Source organism: Festucalex cinctus, chromosome 15 (assembly GCF_051991245.1).
Source record: "Festucalex cinctus isolate MCC-2025b chromosome 15, RoL_Fcin_1.0, whole genome shotgun sequence".
In the NCBI taxonomy this organism is placed as follows: Eukaryota; Metazoa; Chordata; class Actinopteri; order Syngnathiformes; family Syngnathidae; genus Festucalex; species Festucalex cinctus.
The window spans coordinates 22,970,798-22,992,740 of NC_135425.1; the positions used below are offsets into that span (position 1 = coordinate 22,970,798).

The 21,943-nt window shown below is 43.5% G+C and overlaps 1 protein-coding gene across 3 annotated transcripts in view; it reads right to left on the reverse strand.

Annotated features, from left to right (window-relative positions):
- erbin (erbb2 interacting protein) overlaps positions 1-21,943 on the reverse strand; it is a 26,830-nt gene continuing 4,887 nt past the window's right edge. For 2 of the 3 annotated variants that reach the window (XM_077497545.1, XM_077497546.1), the window contains 27 exons: positions 21,735-21,800; positions 16,101-16,295; positions 15,911-16,028; positions 15,747-15,825; positions 15,582-15,671; positions 15,208-15,264; positions 12,860-12,923; positions 12,673-12,747; positions 11,917-12,061; positions 11,084-11,156; positions 10,080-10,209; positions 9,885-10,000; positions 9,140-9,209; positions 8,929-9,028; positions 7,974-8,095; positions 7,717-7,893; positions 7,191-7,379; positions 6,986-7,103; positions 6,568-6,751; positions 4,978-6,331; positions 3,956-4,069; positions 2,597-2,653; positions 2,313-2,468; positions 2,149-2,241; positions 1,995-2,069; positions 1,321-1,407; positions 1-1,012 (listed from right to left, as the gene is read on the reverse strand). In XM_077497545.1, coding sequence (XP_077353671.1) covers positions 989-1,012; positions 1,321-1,407; positions 1,995-2,069; positions 2,149-2,241; positions 2,313-2,468; positions 2,597-2,653; positions 3,956-4,069; positions 4,978-6,331; positions 6,568-6,751; positions 6,986-7,103; positions 7,191-7,379; positions 7,717-7,893; positions 7,974-8,095; positions 8,929-9,028; positions 9,140-9,209; positions 9,885-10,000; positions 10,080-10,209; positions 11,084-11,156; positions 11,917-12,061; positions 12,673-12,747; positions 12,860-12,923; positions 15,208-15,264; positions 15,582-15,671; positions 15,747-15,825; positions 15,911-16,028; positions 16,101-16,295; positions 21,735-21,800 — 4,128 coding nt within the window. In that variant the 3' untranslated portion in view covers positions 1-988. The remainder of the gene's footprint in view (positions 1,013-1,320; positions 1,408-1,994; positions 2,070-2,148; positions 2,242-2,312; positions 2,469-2,596; positions 2,654-3,955; positions 4,070-4,977; positions 6,332-6,567; positions 6,752-6,985; positions 7,104-7,190; positions 7,380-7,716; positions 7,894-7,973; positions 8,096-8,928; positions 9,029-9,139; positions 9,210-9,884; positions 10,001-10,079; positions 10,210-11,083; positions 11,157-11,916; positions 12,062-12,672; positions 12,748-12,859; positions 12,924-15,207; positions 15,265-15,581; positions 15,672-15,746; positions 15,826-15,910; positions 16,029-16,100; positions 16,296-21,734; positions 21,801-21,943) is intronic. The other variant, XM_077497544.1, reaches the window with a different exon arrangement.

The window sequence follows — 21,943 nt, forward strand, 5'->3', positions numbered from 1 at the left end:
TTATGCACAGTGCGAAAAGAGCATTGGTTTATTTTCCACAGGTGTTACGCCAGAAACGATTCAATATGTACAAAATCTGGAATGTCGCGTGGGATGCACGTCTGTGGTCAAGACATTAGAAATACACTAGCTACATGTGAACACTGGTGCCCTCTGCATTGGAACTTATTGCTGGTTGTACAATTGGGGAAAAACAAAAATTTGCTGTGTGCGTATATATTTACACTTTTCCATTAGCAACGTCTAAAAAATAAAAAAATAAAATACAGAATTGGCCAGCTAAAAATAAATATGACGTGAGCATCCCAAACAGATCCGCGTGGACCACGACCAATGATTTCCCAAGATTGTCTACAAAAAGACGACAGTTTGACATGAATATGAACGTCACAATTTCAAACAAACACAAGATGTGAAACATGCTCATCGTTTCATCATTTGCCGGCCCGTCAACTACAACAAACTCAAAATCATGTTAGCAACCATCTAACTGATAAAAGTGACACATTTACACAAAACGCCGAGACTCCTCTTCTTCTTCTTCTTCACACTATTGTATACATATAATATATAGATCTCATGTGCTATGTCATTACAAAACTCTTGTCCATATATAAAATCATGTAAAATCATCGGTGATGTTACGAAAAGGGTTTAAAAAAAAATAAATGTGGAAAAAAAAAAAAGGCTTTATTGCTGTAAAGTGTGACTATTGCTTGTTGAAACAGTTCAAGGTCTTCTTATGGCACTTGCTTCTCTCCCCGCATGAGTCAAATCAACAGGAATGGGTACAAAAAGGCAAAAAAGTGGCACTTTCCCAAACAAACGTGTGAAGAAACATGAACATAAAAGGCAAGAAAAAGATGAAATGTGGACCCGCTCGGAGTGGAACAAACCCTCAGTCGTCCTCGCTTTGGTCTCGTGGAATAAAAAGCAGAGTTAGGCCGAGCGTCTCACTTTCACGTCCACTCTCCAAGATCAGAATGTTCTACTGCTCCCATTGCTGCTTCAACTTGGTCACAAAAACATACAAAAAAAAAAAAGAAACAGGCAATTATGAGGGTGCATCCTGCCCCCTAGTGGTCACGGACAGAAGGGGAGCTCAAGTCTTCAGTTTTTTTTTCCTTAAAAAAAAAAAAGAAAAGAAAAAAAAAATAAGAAAAAAATAGAAACCACAGTGACAGCCCATTTGACCACCGTGTCAACTCGCTTACATTCAAAGTGGTGTTCCCCCCCACCCCCCCATGCTTTGTATAAAAAAATAGCTCTCCCGCTTGCACCCCACCACCTCGTCACAGTTTACGCTTGCACGTCTCTCACGATTGTCAGATCCACAGTGCTGGGGAAGGTCTTGAGGAGGGACACGGCGTTCCCATGGTCGATGTTCACAAAGCTGTAGCCGTTCGCCTGGCAGCACCAAAAAAAAACGAAAAAAAACATCAACGAAACAATAATTAGCCACACTGTGTTCACGTGTTACTTTTCAGTGCTTCTCAGTTGTTGTTTTTTTGTTATGCGCCCACAGGAAAAAAAAGAAAAAAAAGAAGCCATAATTTCAAATCTATCTATCCCAGTGATTCTCAACCTTTTTCCAGTGACATACCGCCTGTGAAATATTTTTTTCAGCCAAGTACTGTGTTCCCTTGCTATAACCCGGTTCACGTTTTTGCGTTGTTTTTTTTTTTTTAAGTGCAATTTTGCATTTTTTATTTTATTTTTTTTTACAGTAATGTGCCTAATTTATAAAATTCATGTTTGAAAAATTCAGGTTTGAACATTGACAATGTTTAAACAAGAGAAATGTAAATGCCTCGATGAGAAAAGTGTATAAACTGTGTGGTGAGGGTTTTTAGAGCCTTAAAACGTTTATAATAAACGTAAAACATAAAGCTAACTTCTTGATGTATTTCATTTATGCGGCGGGTACTTTTTTTTAAATCTAACGAAGCACTAATCGAGCCAACTAAACCCGCCATACTAGTATGGTGACATACTTGGATAATTTTATCACCGGGCTGAAGAATATTGGATGCTGGACCCTCAGGCTGGACCCTCGTCACAAAGATACCCTGAAAGGATGGAGCAGAACAATAATATTAATGCACTTGTATTTCAATTTAATATATAAAGTATAGTTTAAAACTTTACATTGTCATCTGGACGAAAGGGGTTTCCACGACCTCCCACTCCTCCAGATATACTGAAACCAAGTTCTGGATTTTTCTCCACCTTCACGTGAATCTGAAACGCAACGCACACGGTTGATGTCCGAATAACGACGCCGGATGTCGATCAAACAGATTGCAACGGACCTCGTGAGGAAGCCGCTGAGGCGCTGCGGGGGCCTGCTGGGAGACTTTGAGCATCAAATAATCGATGAGCTGTTCTCTGGAGGGGTGGCGGGCCATGGACGTCTGACTCGGGTGGGGACGAGCCGACGAGACCACCTGACCGTTCATCAGAGGCACCTGGCACGCCGAAAAACACGCCAACGTCAAAGCTTTTGTGGTTACGGGCACAGCAGATCAAGAAATGGAGGAAGGGACGTGGACATGATGGACAGATTGATGGGCAAATGCGAGGGTAGTCCACGTACTTTTCTGCGGGGGTCCATGGTGTAGCTCTGCTGCCCCGGTGGACCAAACACATCGTCCTGGAAGAGGCAAACGGCGTTCATTATTCACATGGCTCATGAATTAACATAATGACTGCAGAAAATGTGACAATTGATTAGTGAGAATTTATTTGAAGGGACACTGAATTTCTCCTTTAAGGACCTTCAGGAACTACCAGAGACTAAGAACTCGGTGCCTGGAAATTTAGGTGGAAATGCAACTATGTTATAAAAATCTATCTTCTAATTCTAGTAGCCACTTACCTTCCACAAGCACTCAAAAGTCACGTTCTCAGTCCAAAACACAAAAGCGGGGGAAAGTAGACGACCAAGCAAGCAGCAGAGGAAGTTAAAAGACAATCATGATGAGGTCATAAGGTGGCGACACGATGATGATCAGCCACTATGTGAATAATGATTATTAATTTGAACATGAACGAGGGATCCCAGAGGTGAAAGTAAGTCTTAAAGTGGAAGTCAACATTAAATATTTCATGACAATAATATGTTATACATGACCTTATTTGTGGAATATGAGTTACGAAGCAAAAATCACACTGTTTTAATCCGTTTTAGGGGGCGGCCATTTTGTCACTTGCTGTCGACTGAAGATGACAATGTTGCTCAGGGAATGACCAATCACAGCTCACCTGTTTGTCTGAAGCTGCGCTGTGGTTGGTTGTTGCCCGAGACCTGAGTAACATTGATGTCATCTTCAGTCGACAGCAAGTGGCAAAATGGCCGCCCCCGAGATGAACAAAAACGACTGGATTTTGCTGTTTAACTCATATTCCACTATTGTAATATTAACCAGAATGTCATATTTGGACTAGTGGGGTTGCATAGAATTTATTGCAAAAAATAAAAAATAAAAAATAAAAATTCCAAATCGGGGTTTGACTTCCCTTTAAATCTGAACCTTCAAATCAATGTCAAGCAAGTTATTGATTTAAAAAAAAAAATCAAACAAGTCATTAGTTTTAAGTCATAATTCAAATCAAACAATTTTGCTCAGTCAAAACATATTAGCATCATCAGCAAATTGCACTCCCGTAGTTTTTTTTTTTTTTTTTAAATAAATTATTCCAAACCAGGCTCAGTTTTAGATTCAGTAAAACGTACCTACAATTGACTTAAGCCCGACTTGACTCCAGCCATGTCAAAACACGTCTACATTGCATAAGTTGTAATTAGAAGGAAGCGTGCGGAGTGCTCCAGATGGCATGCGCTGGTGACATAATCAAACATACGCTCACTTGTATGCGTACAAGTGTCAGATGCTTGCGTGATGAAGCGGGAGAGGAAACACGGGTAAGACTCGCGGTGCCGGACGGTACTCACGCTGAAGGTGGCGTAGGGCCTGAACACGTCCCGACAGCTACCGAAGTAGCAGTTGCGGTGCGGCGAGCAGCCGAGCGGAGCGTTATAAGGGTTAAAGGAGCGGGATAGCGCGTTCTGAACGGTGGCGCCGGTCCACAACGTCAGAGACGGCCATGCAACGAACCCATGACGCACAAAAAACATGCAACAAAGAACAAAGGCTTCATGCATGGCTAAAGAAAGGAATCTTTATTCAAAAAAAAAATCTGCGATAAATAAGCACCTGACCTCAAATGAGGTCTTGAAAAAGTAACAGGTGGCAGTAAAGTAAAGCCCCACCTGTTTATGGTTCACTAGTCACAAATTTACCTACCCTCAGCTATTTGCTGAAAAATGGGCGGATTCACAGATTTTGTGCTCTTTTTGAAACACATTAAAGAAAATGCAGAGGATTCAAGATACAAAAACGCAATATTGACAAATATTGAACTACTCTTCATCAAAAAGGCTTCAAGTAGGGCTGCAGAATTAATCGCATTTGAAGATTTTGGCCGGCCTGATTAAATCAATATTCTTACTTAAAATTTGGACTCTGCTGCGTATCTAATCAAGCACTTTCTCGACCGGTAGAACTGTCAAAATAACAAGCGAGTCATGCTGGGAGAAGAACTGAAGTTCAACAAAAAAATGTACAAAGTTGGGACTTCATAGTGGCACTCTGTAATAATGAAATTATTTAGGTATCCCTTGTGAATTTTTAATTGTTGGGTGAATTTTATTTTCCCTTTAAAGTTAGCTTCTCTTCGACAAAGAACGACCTCTCAGTTAAGATGTATCACTTGACTTCAAGATGTAAACATCCTTGACACCAATTACTACTTTCCTATGACCAAGGGCTTTGGTGCCATCTTGTGGCAACTTAAAACGTGACAGAAAGAGCACAAAAATGCAGAAGTCAGTTTCTCAGTATATACCAGGTGATATTTTAGTTTGGCGGTTTGCCATGAGACTTATTTAATGTAAAATATATGTGTTTGTTTTACCTTTTCCATCTTCTTAGCCTCGATGTGCCGCATCACCTGGTCCCTCCAGTCGGCCGGTACCCTTCCCGGCGCCCCCGACACGAGCCCGGGCCCGTCTAGGAGCGAGTGCTCCGACCTGACCCTGACGTTGGGCCTCTTGCTGGGGCTGCCGTGAGGGTAGTGGAAGTCGCTGACCGACATGGTCCTTTCGGGAAGATCGTGCGGCTGCGGCCGGGCGCCGGGCGGCCTGGCCGGAGCGGCTATGTCGATGCTGTACGTGCGGGTGGAGATGGGCCGCTGCGCCGCCTGGCTCATGGCCAGCGGGCCCCTGGCGAGCGTGTGAATGTCCCGGTAGGTCAGGTAGTCGCCCTCGGGCAGTTGCGTGCGGCGAGGCTCGCTCATCGAGGCGGCGGAGGCGGTGCTGCTCTGCCGCTGTAGGGTGCCTCCGCTGGGCTGGGTGCTGCTCGAGTGGAGTCGCTCCTTGGCCCACGTGTCAACTGGAGTTTTGGATCCCCTTTGCTGGGGCGGCATCGGGTATGGCGGTGCCTGATTACGATTGGAGTAGTTGGTGTTGGCGAAGGAATGGGCGGCAGGGGGGAGGTAGCCTTGGTGTTCCGGCGGCATGGGCGTCCTCTGGGCCCACGTGGCGTCTTTGCTCGCGTACTGGATATTGTACTGAGGTGGGGAAACGCCCGTGGCGCCGCTGGAGGGCACTGGGTGCCTGCTGGTGCTGGTGGGTGTTTTGGAAGAAGACAGCAGTTCCGAGCTTGGGTAGACTTGGAGGTTGTGGTCGTCCAGCAAGGAGGCGGATTTGCTCCTCACGATACTCTGGCCCTGAGCCGCGGACGCCGGAGCGGCGCCGCTGCCGCCCGCCGCGGCGTCGCCGTCAAACGAGTACACTTTCATGCCACCCGCGTCGATGTTGCCGACACTCTGAGACTTGCTCACCTGAGGGGCGTGGCACCTCCTCTCAGGGGACAGTTCCTCAGTGCTGTGAGACGTCTCGCCGCCGGCCGAGGACCCGTCGCTAACCTGCTGGTTTCCGTTCTGGAAATGATGGTTGTCAAAACTACGCTTGGCGTCCATTTCCTCCCGTCCCACTGAACCATTGTGAGTCTCCACCATGTTGTCTGTCGTCGGGTGCGAAACGTTCATATTGATCTGGTCCCACTTTGTGTAGCCATCTCCAAGTCCGTTGTTGAGTCCTTTCTCGATGAAGGCCAGTCGGGCTTCCATCGTCAGGTCGTAGTCGCCCGCCGGTTCAGTTGGGCCCTGCTGGGCCCTCAGGAGCGCCTGGAGGGACGTTTCTGAGCCATTGCCGTTGTGCAGCAGACCGCCGGCGTCTTTGGAGGGGTTCATGTTCTCATCCTCGTGCCTGGAAGGAAGATTAGAGATGGGGGTGGGATTAAATAAGTTTTCTTCTCCCCGATCCCTATTCTTTTTCTCTCGTTTTTTTCTGTTCATATGAAACTACAGTATGAATTGTTGCTCCTGTGTTCAATTGTAAGTTGTTTCGAGAAACGAATGAATGAACGAACGAACAAAGACAGCAGCAGAAATCAGAAGCAGGACATTGTGAGGATCTCAAAGAACACTGGGCGTGTTGCAGACCTGCTCTTGGGGAGAAAAGGCATCTTGGCTTCCCTCTCAGGGGTGCACAGGGAGTTGTCTTGGCTGCTGTCGGTGGTCAGCGACACAGAGTCCGACATGCGTGACGGCGACGAGCAGTTGCTGTTGTTCTGGTTGCTGTTGGCCACCGTGTCGTCCAGCAACGAGTCGGCATCCTTGCTGTCGTCTGTATGTTCAAAACAACGCGCCGGCACTCAGCTCGCAAGTCGTAACTTGGGAATGTTCAAAATATTTTGCAATAAAATCATACATAGTAAACTCTTATTTCACAAACGATTTATACTAAGGACCACCTAAAAAACACAGCTCTCAAAGTACCATGTATCAGTCTTTGAAAAAAAGAAGACTGGACCCAAAAGTTGGAGAATTTCTCCTCTAGGAATATGTAGACAAAAGGTACCTTTTTTGTCCTTACTCAGCGTCACCACTTTGGGCTGGTTAATGGAAATCTCGATGAGGGGGGGCCTCATCTCTGCAATCTTCATCTCCTCCTCTTCATCAGAGAGTTCCTCGGAGTCCTGGACAGAGGAGAAAATCTTTCAGCTCCGCTTCTTTCCATTTTTGTGGCGCAAATTGTGCACATGCATGATGCACGTCTGAGGTACCTCCAGCGTGTCCTCGTGGTTTATGGTGGAGCTCTCGGACGATTTGAGCGGGGCCTGTTGGGAGCTGAACGACTCGGACTCTGTGTCTCGAGATGCTGCATCTGGAATGTTTGGGATGGTGAAGGTGGTGTTGCAAGCTTTGACCTCCAGGTCTGACACCAGGCCATTAGGGCAGGGAGCGTCGATCACCTGCGGAAAAAAAATATGAATGTTAACATATTGTGGATAAGTGATTAAAAAAACAACAACTTTGTATACAAATAGTTTATATTTTCTTATAATGTTGCTGACTATCCAAAAATGCAAATTTTTTAAATTACAAAACAGACAATACAATTTAGCCTGTATGTATTTTTTGAGATTAGACAACATTTTTGAACACCAAAAGCTGGTGGTTTTTAGCCATTAAACACATTTTCAAACAGAAAATGCAAAGAACAAAATGGAAAATGAGAAAATGCAAACTTTTTGTCATCTAATGTGGCACAAAAGCAGACGTGAGACACAAAATCTGCAATTCAAAGACCTTGACTCCCACGTCCTGCACGCCAATGTGGTTCCTCTCTGCGGAGGGCTTGGGGTCTCTACCCGACTCCTCGCTCGACTCGTCCTCCTTGAGCCGGTGCGCCACCGACTGGGCCGTCTTCACCATGTTCTTCAGCTCGTCGGGATACGGCGTGGGATAACGCTTCAGGTTGCCCTCCTGGGAGAGCGGAGACACGTTCATTCTAAACGCTCACGAAACCTGACGATGGCGGGTTTCCGGGGAAGGACGCGTCGTACCCTCGGGGGCGTTTCCCTCTCATCCTTGTCCTCGTCGCACTCGAAGGCCACCTGAGCTCGGTGCTTACGTTGCTCCTCCCACAAGGCTGGATTGAAGCTTTCCGAGTCAGAGTTGGGAATGTCTGGAACACAAACGGCAGAGGGTGAGGGATCGCTATGAATAATGATCAGGAATCAATTAACAATGTAATGATATTTTGACTTGTGAGTTTCTTCATTTATTGGAGAATTTACTGATGGCAGTTTTTTTATGTTTGTTTTTAAATGTCATTAAACAGCTTCCTGTTTTCATTTTGGTCCCTTTCTGTAGCAAATATGGACCAAACCCTTACCTTAAAATGAAGTACCAAATATTTGGAATACACACGGAGCTTGCTTTTATTTCAGAGTATCTGCAGCTTCAAGGACGTTAAATAAGACTCCACCCCCCACCCCCCAAAAAGGTCACTTTAACGAAATTTAAGACTTTTCTTTTACTAAATATAACTAAGAGGGTAAATACTGTTTAACAATATTGCATCTCAAATCTACTGAAAAAAAAAACAAAACAAAACTTTGAAAGGCGGATGTTTGGATTAAGTTTAATTTTTCCAAGGATAATTAAGGTCTTCGTTTGTAAAAAAGGACTCCTGTATTTCACCTCCTATATTGAATGTGTGCCTTTCTGAGTTTAACCACAAGGTGGCGCAAGGTCAACAGGAACATATCAAAACTGCTAAATTTCATTGAAAGCAGGCCTCTTAATTAATAACAACTCAATCCATATGTACACATGCATGTAACTGGACTTTCTGCTGACGTCTTCACTTGGGCTATCATTTTATCAGGTCACGTGGGTGACCGTTACTACGGAGAAGATGTCGGTTTGCATAACATGACGCCAGGAGGCGGCACCTGAGAGTCAGGTAGCACCTATTAAAGATGCATGTAGGTCAAACCTCGGCTTCACACTCACAGTCGTCGGTTCTGGTCTGCTGTGGGAACATGTAATTGGTCAGTACGGTTTTTTGGGTCTCGGGGTCCTCCTCCTTCTGCAGCGGGATCAGGGGTTTGGACTGTGAGAAAGTGACCAGGAAGGAAGTTATTTTTGCATTCATCTAAAAAACAATTGACTCAAGGTGTCTTTAATAACAATAATGAGAGTGGGTGATGTCCTCGGTCTTTACCTGATTTTCAGACAGCCACATGGCTGTCATTTGGCTGAGCTTAGTGAAACTGTAGGGGAGGTTCTTCAACCTGTCGTGGAACAAAAACACTAAGTCACATGGTTAAATAACTGTAAAAGCCTTAACACGTCAAGGGTCAGTCGAGTGTCAAGTTTTATCGGGGGTTGAAGAACTGACTTCTGATTGGGTTATAATAACCTTATAATTTTGGACATTTTACTATCAGGAACTAGAAATGTGCATTGCTTCCGCTAATAGAGGAACTAGTCTAAAGAACAGAGCTAGTTTTGCCAATTTAGTGACTTTCCTGACCATTCTATCAACTACTTTTTAGTAAAAGCAACAAACAAGTTTAATTCCTACTACGAAACAGACAGCAGGAGCGGAATTATTTTCATATCGAATTCAGTATGACAAAAAAGGTGCCGATGGAAAGCAAAGAAAAAAACACACTGGGTAGAAAAATAAAAATAAAAAATCACATCGTCATCGTTATTTGCATTTTCTTTAGGCTAGAAATGTGATTTTTGGAGAAAAAAAAATATATGAAGGGCACATTGGCCAGCCCAAATGCCATGAAAAATACAGTAATTTTTAGTAATGACAAGATGGAGGAAGTGAAAAAGCATCTCAGTTTACAAATGATTATTGATTGCGGCTTAATGAAGGCATCGTTGACGCCATCATCTAACTGTCTCTGCTTACAAGGGAGAAGCTGCTTGCGTATGAACAGTGCGACACTCACTTGTTGTTGCTCAGATTGATGACCTTCAGCTTGTGCATGTCGCCCATCTCCTCCGGCAGTGACTCCAGCTTGTTGGAGTGCAGGAACAGCACGGTGGCATTCTTCCAGTTGCCCATCTGGCATTAAAAACACCGTCACAGATGTTGAGACGAGCGCAAACCGACACGAGTGACGGGCCTATCGATCTGCACTCGCCTCGGGGGGAAGCTGGCTGAGGAAGTTGTGATCGGCGGCGAAGGTGCGCATGGCCGCGCACTGGCCGATGGACGGCGGCAAGGCTTCGATCTCGTTGAAGCTGCAGTCGAGCTCGTCTAGAGAGGTCAGCCTGATGGGCGGGAGACAAACAATGTACTTAAGCATGTGGAAAATTCCCTACACGTACAGGGGATGGAGCAGGTCATTTCTGGGCTTTGGTGGCAGTATCAAAGGCAGAACTGAGTCAGGTCATCTAATTATCCGACAGCGTGAAAGTGCCTAGTCAATTTTGCAAAAACTGTGTATAAGATGTTCCTTTGTCTTTAGACCCTTTCATACCTGTGACCAAAGTCTGCTTTTTCCCGTATTGCTGCTCTGTGTGACATGAACAGACATGGAATGACTAATTTCCCAACTAGAGGACATCATCTAAGTGAAATGGAATAGTGGAAAGATGGAACAGAGGCATGACGTTGAACACGACACCCCACTTGCCAGAAACCAGACGCTGCCATCATCTAATTATCTGAACGTGGGATTCCATGTCATCTGTGTGAAAGCTGCAGGCAGTCATGGTGATAACGTACCTTGTTTGCTTCCATGTGAAAGGCAAAGGCAGGTGAATTCTGTGACTGTGATGCTCAATTTTTGTGGAATTTGCTGATGACGACGATCCACCAATTCATCAACTCCAGCAGTTATTTTACAGGCATGACATTTACTCCCTGACTGTTCTCAGCACAGCACGGCCGCTAATCTGTTCATCTGACTGCTAACATATGGACTCATCTTTAAAACCCTGACAGGAGGGGGTGGAGCTTATTATAAATCCAACAACAGCATGTGTCCGCGCTAACAACCAACACAACGTAGCTTTCAATCCTCACACGGGATTAACATCAACCATCAGGGCTTTGTAATCTGCGGCAGACGCGCTCTTAGCGCAGCAGATAATTGCTTGTTTGGAAGAAAGTGAAGGATTAGTAAAGGAGGATGATCCTCACCCTCCAATGGAGTCGGGAAGCTCTATCAGTTGGTTCTCATCCACCTTCAGAGCCGTCAGTTTCTTCAGCGAGCCTGAGAACCACAAAGAGAGCGTTAGTTACACAACAACAGATCAGAGTGCTTAGCAACGGCAAACTTCCATCACAGCGATGTATTGGATTACGGAAGACTGTCATCAATACTGTCCTTCTACTGCAAATAAATCCCCACTTGTCTGATTGTGTTGTGTTCATGTTCCCAGAGCAGGATATGAACAATCACTTTAAACTGACTTCTTATTTGATGCCTTCTTGTTATTGTATTATTCATCTATCGGAATCTTTTTTTTAATTTTTTTTTATAATTATTAACTCATTCACTCCCAAAAACGTATTTATACTTTTTCTTTTCTTGTTTTTTTGTAATGCTAGAGCAAACAGAAGGCTTTGACGCAGGTTCTGATCTAAGAGGTCGCTTAAACCATTGGCATTATTTATTATAAAAACTACCATCAGGTGGCAGAAGCGTATAAGAGATCAGCCAGGGGCATGTTGCAACAAGCTCTTGTTCCCCAGTGTTTTTTTCCTGATGACAGAAGAGACTCTAATCTGTCTTTTAGTAAGTTCCATGTTTTTATAGCAATAGTACACAATATTCTGTGGGCCTTGCAAAATCAGTCAAAATCCAGTAAAACAGCTCGAAGCAAAGGGGGTTGCTTCAGTGAAAATGGCTGGGAGTGAATGAGCTAATCTTCCGATGACTTCTGGAATTGATGGTTTCAATTTGGGAAAAGATCCATCTGCATACACATAAATGGTAATGGAGAAGTTACGAGGTGTGCACAAAGCGTTACCAATGGAGCCCGGCAGCTGCGTGAGGGCGTTGTTGGACAGCAGCAGATCCTGCAGACTCTCGCAGCCGCAGATCTGCTCGTCCACCATCTCCAGGTTGTTCTTGGACACGTCCAGGTAGAGCAGTTGCTTGAGCATGCCCAGCATCTGACAACAAGTACAGACAACAAACCAGCGTCAGGAAGCCGATCCGGACAAAGAGTTGCGCTGCTTGCATTCCGGGCTAAGGAACAAATTGATAAGGATCAAATCGGATGTCAAAGTTAAGCAGTGTAAGTTTCGGTGAATGACAAACTGGGACGAAAAAAAAAAATAGAAGAATGAAAGCTGGTTTGTCTTTACTGTTGAATGTTTATGTCATTCAGTATGAAAAATGTTTTGTCTGAAAAGCTTTTTACAAGTCCTACCACTTAAAAAAAAATACATAAATCACTGATTATTTACTAATGACCGGCTGAAATCACAATCATAAGTGAAACAATGGCTTGAAACAATTAAATAAATCAGTCAAAGCACCACTGTATAGGACAAAATAAAAACTGAGTTCATTCAGACTCTAAATGGAAGAACAAACATATAACATAATTAAATGAAAAAAATAAAATAAATAAATACATTAATTAAAAATGGAAATGTGAAATAGTTAAAAGTGCTATATAAAAAGCAGTCCGTCCATACATCCCTCTTTTAGATCGGTAGTTGGCTACGCCATTTTCTTTTCTTTTTTTTTGCGGATGACGTGTGCAAGTCAGTAGTACCCCTGGCAAGAACGTCAGCCGGTTTCCGTCCATCCAGAGCTCCTTGATGCCAGTCAGCTGCTCCAGCACTTCAGGCTGCAGACGGCACGGTGAGAAAGGAGGTTAAAACGTGTGTGTGGGAGAAAGCTCGCGCGTGCCAAGTGGAGCTTTGCTAACAGCCCTCTCGAGGCCGCAGGGGGACACTCACCACTTCAGTGAACTCGTTGCTGCCCAGGTCCAACCTTTCCAGCTGTGTGAGCTTCTGCATGCTCCTGCGGACACACGCACACACGCACGCATATTGAGGGTCGTAAAATGTGTCAGTGTGTTGTGGAAAAAAAAGCGGGCCAAGTCCTTCAAACATGTCTGTGTGGGTTGTTTTTGGCTAGCTCTCATGTCGATGTAAAGCAGAAGCCCACCGATGGCTCTGTTTAGATCTCGGAGGATTCCCCATAAAGCGAGAATGTAAGACATACAAAACCAAGCTGGTCAGAATGGGAATGCTGATGCTAACAACCTTTTAAGTCCACTTCATGACAATTTGTAGCGCCCGCTGGAAAAAGTGTTGACACTCAATCTGTAGCGAGTAAGGCCATTGGAAGCCATTTTGTTTCGATGTTCACGTACACCCCACAAACATCTTTATGCGGTCATATGATCTAAAAGTGACTTTTCTAAATGTGAATATAAATACCAGTAATTGGGTCACTAGAGCAGTATTTCAGTCAAGACACATACTTCAAATTCCCCCCCCCCCAAAAAAAAAAACTTCTCACGTCAACATCAACAAACAACAACGTCACAAAACGTGGATGTACACAATTATATATTTCTATTTCGTTAAATACAACATCTGTTAAAATAAGTAAGGTTTTTTCATTTGTTCAATTCTAGCATCCTGTGGTTTTTTTAGTAGTTTAATTTTCATTCGGGATGTTTTGGCCCTTCTATGTTTAAAATCTACACTAATTGTCAGATGAAGGGGAACATAATATGTCTGTGAAGCAAGTCAATATGTGGAGGAACTCAATGTGTGTGTGCATTAACAACATAAAATAATAACATAATAATAAAACATAACATTGCTGTTATGTACAAAAAAAAAACAATATTGTGCTTTTTTTTTTTTTTTTTTTTAGTATAAGCCCATTTTCTATTACAATATGTGACCTTTTTTAAAAATCGCTAACCTCCCCCCCACAATATCGTGATAATTATCTTATCGTGAGCTTCATATAGTGATATCGTATTGTGACGTTTGGATATCGTTACATCCCTAGTAATTATGATGTCATAATTTGGCACATTTACATGACACCAACCCACCACACTGAGGTCCAAATGATCCACAGTGGATCATTTGCATGAGACAGGACCACACTCGGCAAAAACGGCTCTACATACAGGGTGCAAACTGTGTGGTCATTCATGATTCTTGGCATATAACAATGAGGGAAAAAAAAGTAATAGTTTGGTGCATTTTTATTGAAATATTGTGACTGTCACAGTCTGACAACCTCCCGGTGTTTTGTGCTTACAATGAGCAGTGTAGAATTTTCCCGAATGACCGGTACGGGTTTGTGACTCCTAAAAAGCACCGGCCCCGCTGTGTGAGAGCTCCCGAAAAGGCTTTCTTTGTCCGCGGAAACATTTGTTGACATCTCCAGAGATGCCTGCGCATCGCGCGGGGCAACCCGCACGACGGCCGCTGCCTCTCTTTGTGTAAGGTCAGCCGGCATTCTAACGGCTCTGGCGTCTGTCACGTCAACATGCGGGGGTGGATGTAAAATGGAAGGCAAGGGGCCATGCAAGTTTCCCACCCATCTAGCGTCAAATTAAACAACCAAGTAAATCTTTTGTCAGTTGCCCGTTTCCCCAAAATGTGCCGTTGAGCAAGCCCGTCTGAATTTTGCCAGATTGTGACATCACAATGTGGCCAACTGACATCATCACACCCTCGTACAGCCTTCAAGTGACTGACTACACAAGAACATTAGCATTAGCTTCTTATAAGTAATATATAGGCTACGGCATGTTGTGGAGGTATCATGGCGTCGTAGATGTGCAATTTAAGGCTAGGTGATCTTGATCAAGCAATTTAATTGATTAATTAATTCTATCAATTAAATTGACTTTATTGCTCAAATCACTGTGGCTTCTGCAGTTGTAAACGCGTCCCCGCTAATGTGGCGCTAACAATGTGGCTGCCAATAGTGACAAGAGCTAGTTCATAATCGTAGTTGCCAATTTACAATCTCTAGCAACTATTTTTTAAAACAGTAATCAGCAAGTTTAAAGAAACGGAGAACATGAGGGGAATCATTTTCATGTTGTTCAATTTTCCCCAAACGAGCACCCAGGACTTTCTGAAATGTTTTCTGACTGAGGTCCAACCTCACCTCGCCGTTACGGCAAAAAAAAGATTACAAAACCTGTCGCAGCAAGCCGGCAGGAAAGAGAAGTGGGGGGGTTGAGTTTACGTAAGACGGTGGGTTTGACTAGTGCGGGAAGGAGGAGGAGGAGGAGGAAGGTGAGGTTGTTTCTCCTCTTACTTACTTTGGCAACATCTTCAGCTGGTTCTCTCTCAGCTCCAGAATCTGCAGCTTAGTCAGCCTGCAGCCACAAGAACAATGCAAATGTCATCATTGTCACCATACAAATACTCACTGGAACTCACTGTATGTTTTGACTAGTGATGCGTCATCACAACATGTCCACACGTCACACGTGAGAAACCACAAACAGGCGACACTGAAGAACCAGTTTAGCCACAAAAAGGTACTAGTGTTTATTTCAGTCCCGGATGCTTATTCTTGACTTTTGAAGCAGAATTTTGTCAAAATGTTTGATTGAACTCTTGAGTTGTTTGCCCAAACTATGACATTGAGTCCCATGATAACATCAAGTTTGAGATCCCACCCCAAACAGACCTGCCGAAACTGGCTGGTAGGAACTCCAGGAAGGCGTCGTTCAGGTAGAGCTGGCTCAGGCTCATGAGCTGGGTGAAGCCATCGGGGAGCCTGAACACACACAAGCAAGTAGGAGAAGACGATGAGTCACACGAGCGTACCACCATACACGTTTTCCATACGTACTTGGAGATGGGATTAACGCTGGCCTCCACGATAGTGAGCACTTTGCAGTTTTTGATGTTCTCTGGAAACTCCTGGATACCTGCAGATACCAACAGAGGCCTCTTTTAGCTTTAGCTATCTAACTCGAACGTGAACCCCCAATTGGAGGCGAATTCCCGACTTACTGTTTTTGCTGACGTCGAGCTCCCTGAGGTTGATGAGATTGGCGACGCCGGGCGGCAGCACCGTGACGTCGTTGTCGGGCATGCTCAGTCGCTGGAGCAGCTGGCAGTTGAATAGTTGCTGGTGGCACAAAGTCAAATTGAGTGAATGGAGCACAGGAGTTAAGCTAAACTAAATGTAGGTCTGGCTCACTTTGGGCAGATCTTCAATCTGGTTGGCATCGAGAAAGAGTTCCTGCAGCGTCTTCTCAAAGCTGAAGATCTCCTTGGGTACCGTCTCCAGGCTGCAGTGGGAGTAGTCCAGTGATGTCACCGCCTCCTCCTCGCCCCGCAAGCAGCGGCACGGCACCAGGCGAACGAAGAAGCTGCGCTTCGACATCCTCAGGCACTGCAGGGGCGAAAACAAGAAGATGAGCATAATTTATACTTTATATTATTTTAGATTACTTAATTAAGGATGAAATCATTTATCATGATATTTTTTCCGTTGTATTTGTCAGATTTTTCCCATTAGTATTTTTACAGAATTTACGAATATTTTTGTATTGAAGAATTTGATTTTTATTTGATCAACATTTTGTATTATGTTTATATGTTGGAATTTTTGACTTATATTTGTTCGTTTTTCATGAAATAATTACGGTACAATTTTGCGTAATATTTTGTCACAATATTTGTGTATTTTTCCCTAGTGTGTATTTTTGTCACAGATGGTTTTTTTGTATTTTTATATCTAATATTTTCATATTTTTTACGAAATATTTTGCTTCAAACATCTGTTTTTTATTTTTATCTGTTTTTTTTGCGGTTTTTTAAGTATCTTTTAATTTCTCTATTTTTGTCCAATATTTTTCTATTTTTTTAAACCTTGACTTTATTATATTTTTGCAGTAATCTCATTTTCTTTGCAGTTTTTGCCTTTTTCTCAAAGCATTTTTGTATTTTCTCTAATATTTTTGTTATATTATGTTTGCAAAAGTTTTGCTGAATATTTTGGAAAAGCTTTTCATCGTACTGCCAAAACAATAAGACATTGAGACAGCCTTAATTACAGCCTTCAATTTGACACGTGACTGAATGTGGCATTTTTTTTTACTTTGTTACTTCACAATTGATATGTGACTTACAGTAAGTCACTAAATGAAACCACGAAGGCCAAAAGATTGCGGTGGATTTTTTTTACCTTGCTCCTAGGATATGCTACATTGTGTTAAATGTAGTGCAGGTTCGACACGGAATGCAGTCCAACAAGAGAGGCCTTGTTGCTTAAAGCATGTGGAGAATGTTGGCACACAAGCATGGCACCATGTTTGCAATGATAAGAACCCCAACAACAAGTGGCTTTGTCAGTATAAAACGTAGATCTTAGTCATTTGTCTTTTGGCCACATGTGGGCGTTGAAAGGTCACTAGGTCAGTGTAGGCTTAACATGCCTAAGGTGTATTTCTATAATCATAGATTTCACTTACTGTGGCCAAAGTGGGGTGTACTAGAACGTAACCCACGCGATGGAGGGTGATTTACTGTATGTCAATTATCTTCAGTCCAAAGCAATTATTTCATTTATCTTGTAAACTATCTCACAACAAACCACATCAATCCTCCATTTTACATACACCATCAGGCTGAGAGATTGGGAAAATCCGATGGTAACCGTGACAACCCTGTTTACCATGTTAGCAGTTTGCCCGCAGCTAGCTTGTGTAAATATGTCCTAAGTAAGCAGATCAACTAATAGAAAGCCAAAATGAAGAAACTCAAAAGTAGACATGACAAAAAGTTGATGTTAGATAGACACCAAAAAGTTAGCTTGTACAAAAACCTACAGTCAATAAACAGAACGTAATTGATTCATTTTTGATTTCATGACTTGGTCCCTTGGCCTACTTATTTCACACGCGTGCGAAGATTGTGAATGGTGGCCATGTGAGTGGCGCGTTCCTGGCGGCGAGCTCCGAGGTCTGGCGGAGAGCCCCGGTGGCTTCCTCTCAGCAACGGTGAATGAAAACGACATTCCCGCTTTATTTTCCTGGCCCGAGCGCCTTCTGGGTCAAGGCTGTTGCCGTGGAAACTGTTGCCGCATTCCAGAAAAAGTCGGAAATGTCAGACTTCAGGCTCGGAAAAGTTGAGAGGAATGCTGTTTGATTGTCGGTGTGGAGGCAAATCGACTAACTTCACTAAAGTGCGAGCTCATTATTGTAGCATTTTATAAATTATGTAAATTAGTACTTGAATGCTGGGCATCCAGCAATCTCTGCTTTTAAAAGGTAAATTCAGCAGTTTATTTGCCTTTAAAAAAACAAAAAAACAAAACCACTAACATCTCTGATGTAAACGCAAAACGGTTGTAGTATGTGCAGGCGGCATAATTATTCCGCTGATGATTGACAGTAAACATCAGACAGGCGGTTCGGCGGTGTTTGTCGAGCATGTCAAGCGGTCGCTCCCGTTGCATCATGGGAAGCAAGGCCGTCTGGCAGCGTTTATTTCCCGTCTGGTACCGTCTGTAATCTCCGTCAAAATATGTTTCAGTCGTAGCAGGCAATCCCGGGAAAGCCATAACAATCTGGATGAAAAGCTGCTTTGAGGAAAGCAAGGGGCCACCCTGCGCTAATCACATTGTCACATCCAGCAGACAAGCGCCGCCGCTCGCTATTAATAACGCAAGCTGCTCGCCGTCGCTGACATGTACTTGGCTCGGAGCAAAATGCCAACAAACTCCCAAGCAGCTTCTGTCTGATTCTGCTGTCGTTCATGTCATATCGGAGGAGCGTCCAAGAGTTTCTTATCGAGAGCCGTATTTCATATGAGATTTAATCAAATGATAACATGCTCAACGTTGATTATACTAACATATAGCAAACTTATAGAAAATCGGCAAAGCGCAGTTGATAATTTTACTTTTAAGATGCGAAGCAACTGCATGCATTCGCTTCTGGGTATCTGTGAAGGTGGGGGAAGTGGTGGGGGGGTTTCTACTAGACTGGAATCTGAAGTTCCAGTTTCACTCTGCTTCTCGGTGGGCCTCTGAGCTCTCAGCGGTCTCGCATGACGCGGCAAAACAAAAAGCCTGATCGTTTTCTCAATGTTTGGCCCCAAAAGAGGGCGAGTAATCTGATCTGCGGATGAGGACAAAGTGGCATCGACACGCACGGACCAGCACACGTGAAGCCTCCAACACGCACTACATCCATATCGGGAGCTTTTACCCGTGCAAGAAAGCACATCGTAAGATCTATTTCCAATTTTGTGTATACTTTGGCGCATTCCCTCCGAAATTGGATATATCATAATAATTCCCATGCCTTATATTTACATGTAGATCAGAGGCTACATGTGCGGAAAAGTGTAAAGAAAACTCCTGTCAGTTAGCGCAACGGACACATCTTCAAACCTAACAACGATGACTTCAGTATGCAAGTATGTACCCATCAGCAGAAATGCTGATAACACTGTTAGCTTAGGAGCTAGCGCTGCTTGACATTGACATGATAAGCGTTTCTATGTTGTGCTTTGAAAATGGCTGATCTTCACTTAGCCTAGCTTCCCACTTCCCAGTCTTGGGTGGAGAAATCCGACCGCGCGGTATTTTAACACTTAATGCCAACTTAGAAGTTAAGTCATACTAAGTATATGGCAGTTACTGAGCAAGCCTTCATGTACCACATGACCACACATACTTTGGCTGCAAGTTCGCAACGCAAACTTGTTCATTACGCGCCATTCACAACCTCAAACTGTCCTAATTATTGGGATTGCCGTAAATGGAGGCCCCAATCAACTTGCGTAATTTGACATGATGGCACTCCAGAGGAAGTCTCGTATACATAATATGAAAGCTAAAGTGAAAACGACAACAAGTGACGCATTTCAGCACAACCCAATGTTCAACTTGCAACCTGAAAAGATTGCGATGAACTTCCTGGAAGGCCGCTTCCTGCCCACATTGACTCTGCAACAGCATTGACACCATCTAGCTAATATTTGGCGGCATTCAACACTAAGCTGACGAGAGCATTCAGTGAAGCTTCGCTGCTGCTCATCTTTGCACCTGCGTTGAGCAAACAGCGGCGACAGGATGAGCAGGTCTGCATGTTTATATAGAACACCGTGTCACGTCCACACATCTCAGGGTTTGATTGCGGGCCAGCTGCCTTGACAAAGCACTACGGACAAGTGCAGCGCTCCATTTTACCCCAATGGCTTAATGACCAAAATGAATCCACAAAAACCAACAACTAAGACTTTTTATGATTTATTTCATGTAACACGGACTTGTTTTTTGAATAACAAAAATGACTTGTTTCATAACCTTGACAATTTATTCTTATAATCCAAAGGTATTTGAATTTCTCTCACTGATTCACAGCCAGCTGTTATTTGAACGGAATGGACTCAAACACAAAACTACAAAAGTGAGAACATCTGCAAGCAGCTACAGTAGACAGACAGAAAATTGAAAATGGTGCGCTTGCAAAAGCTGCAATGTGCATGCCAGGCCACTAGTTGGCAATGTCATTTAGTTGAGCATTGTCACAGTTGCGGGTCTCCACTGAACACTGGAACATTTTGTGTGCTTATCAAAACCTTTTGGGACACCACCATTTGTTGTCATTTTCAAAACCAAGACACCAAAATAAACCGTGAGAGGCCGTCATAAAGTTCAAGACACCACCATTTTGTAATGTTTTCAAAATCTCTGCAAGCCCACCATATTGTGCTTTTCGAAAACAATGAGATACCCCCATCTTGTCTCGCTTTCAAAAACTGCCACTTTGAGACTCATACACATATACATGTACATACGTTCAGGGCAGGAGAATTAAGTCCCATGCAAACAAGCACCCGTCTGGATTCAGAAGAAAAGACCCAAGCGGGTCATGCAGGCCTGCCAGTTATAAATAGAAGAACCTCGGTACTGCCTGTAAGTTGTTAATTAAATATGAGCTCTCGTTAAGTACGAGCCTCTGGGATTCATTTGTACAGGGCGGCGAGCATTAGTGCAGCAGAGCGGCCGGCTGTCACAGACAATTAAAAGAACAAAAAAAGAAAGGGGGGGGGAAAAAAGTAAAGTTGGAGAGGCCCAACTGTAACAACAATAAAAGAAGAACCGGATGTGTCTTTACTGTGAAGAGACTCGCCTCACAGGTAGAAACAAACTCTATAACCTATGTCTCAAGTTTTATTTTAATGTGATTGTACTTATCAGAAGAGAACTAAGCACTAGAATGAAAACACAACCTGTACAAATAATTATTTATTGAAGACCCCTCATCCGGTTAATACGGCCAAATTTTGGTGAAATCTAAGACACTTCATCCAATGAATATGACCAAATTTAAAAACACTATTGATTCAACCTTCGGCCGCTCGTCGAACGAATATGACATTCGACATAGGCTCAATATTAGCTATATACTAATACCTTAAAGAAAAGAAAAAAAGTGGTTTAAGTAGTAAACTTTTTTTTTGCTCCCACCTCTGAGAATGAGAGAGACGCGCAACTTAGACTAAGCGGACATTTAAAACCAGTAAAACAGTTAGCATGAGTAGAAAACAGCTATTTTCGACCCCGGGGGGGCCGAAAACAGATGCCTCGGTGTAGCGAGAGCTGGTTTGGCAGGTGGTTCCTGTCAGGTGGCCTCAGGCCCAACAAGGCGAGGCGCTTCCTGTCACCTCGGACGCCGTCGCTTACTCCCGTGAGAACTAAATTGCAGCTGCGTCACGGGACTAAAGGTGTAAAGTTAGTAAGGTTTTAGAATGAGCTAATAGCTTTGTTTATTTCAATCGAGACAAATGACCAAAATCAGTGTGCGTATTGACGTACCTTGTCATTTAGGTCTAAAGCGCCTGGGCGGCCGGTGGACAGCGGGTAACAGACCCAGCAGCAACACTGCAGGAAATAACACAGAAAAATATTAAAAGGATTCAGAGAAAATATGGCCCAGGAGTGCCCAAAATTCATTTGTTCAAAACCAGGTTAAAAAAAAATATATATGCACTTCTTATAGTGTGCTATGAATAAAAATAGTTCAC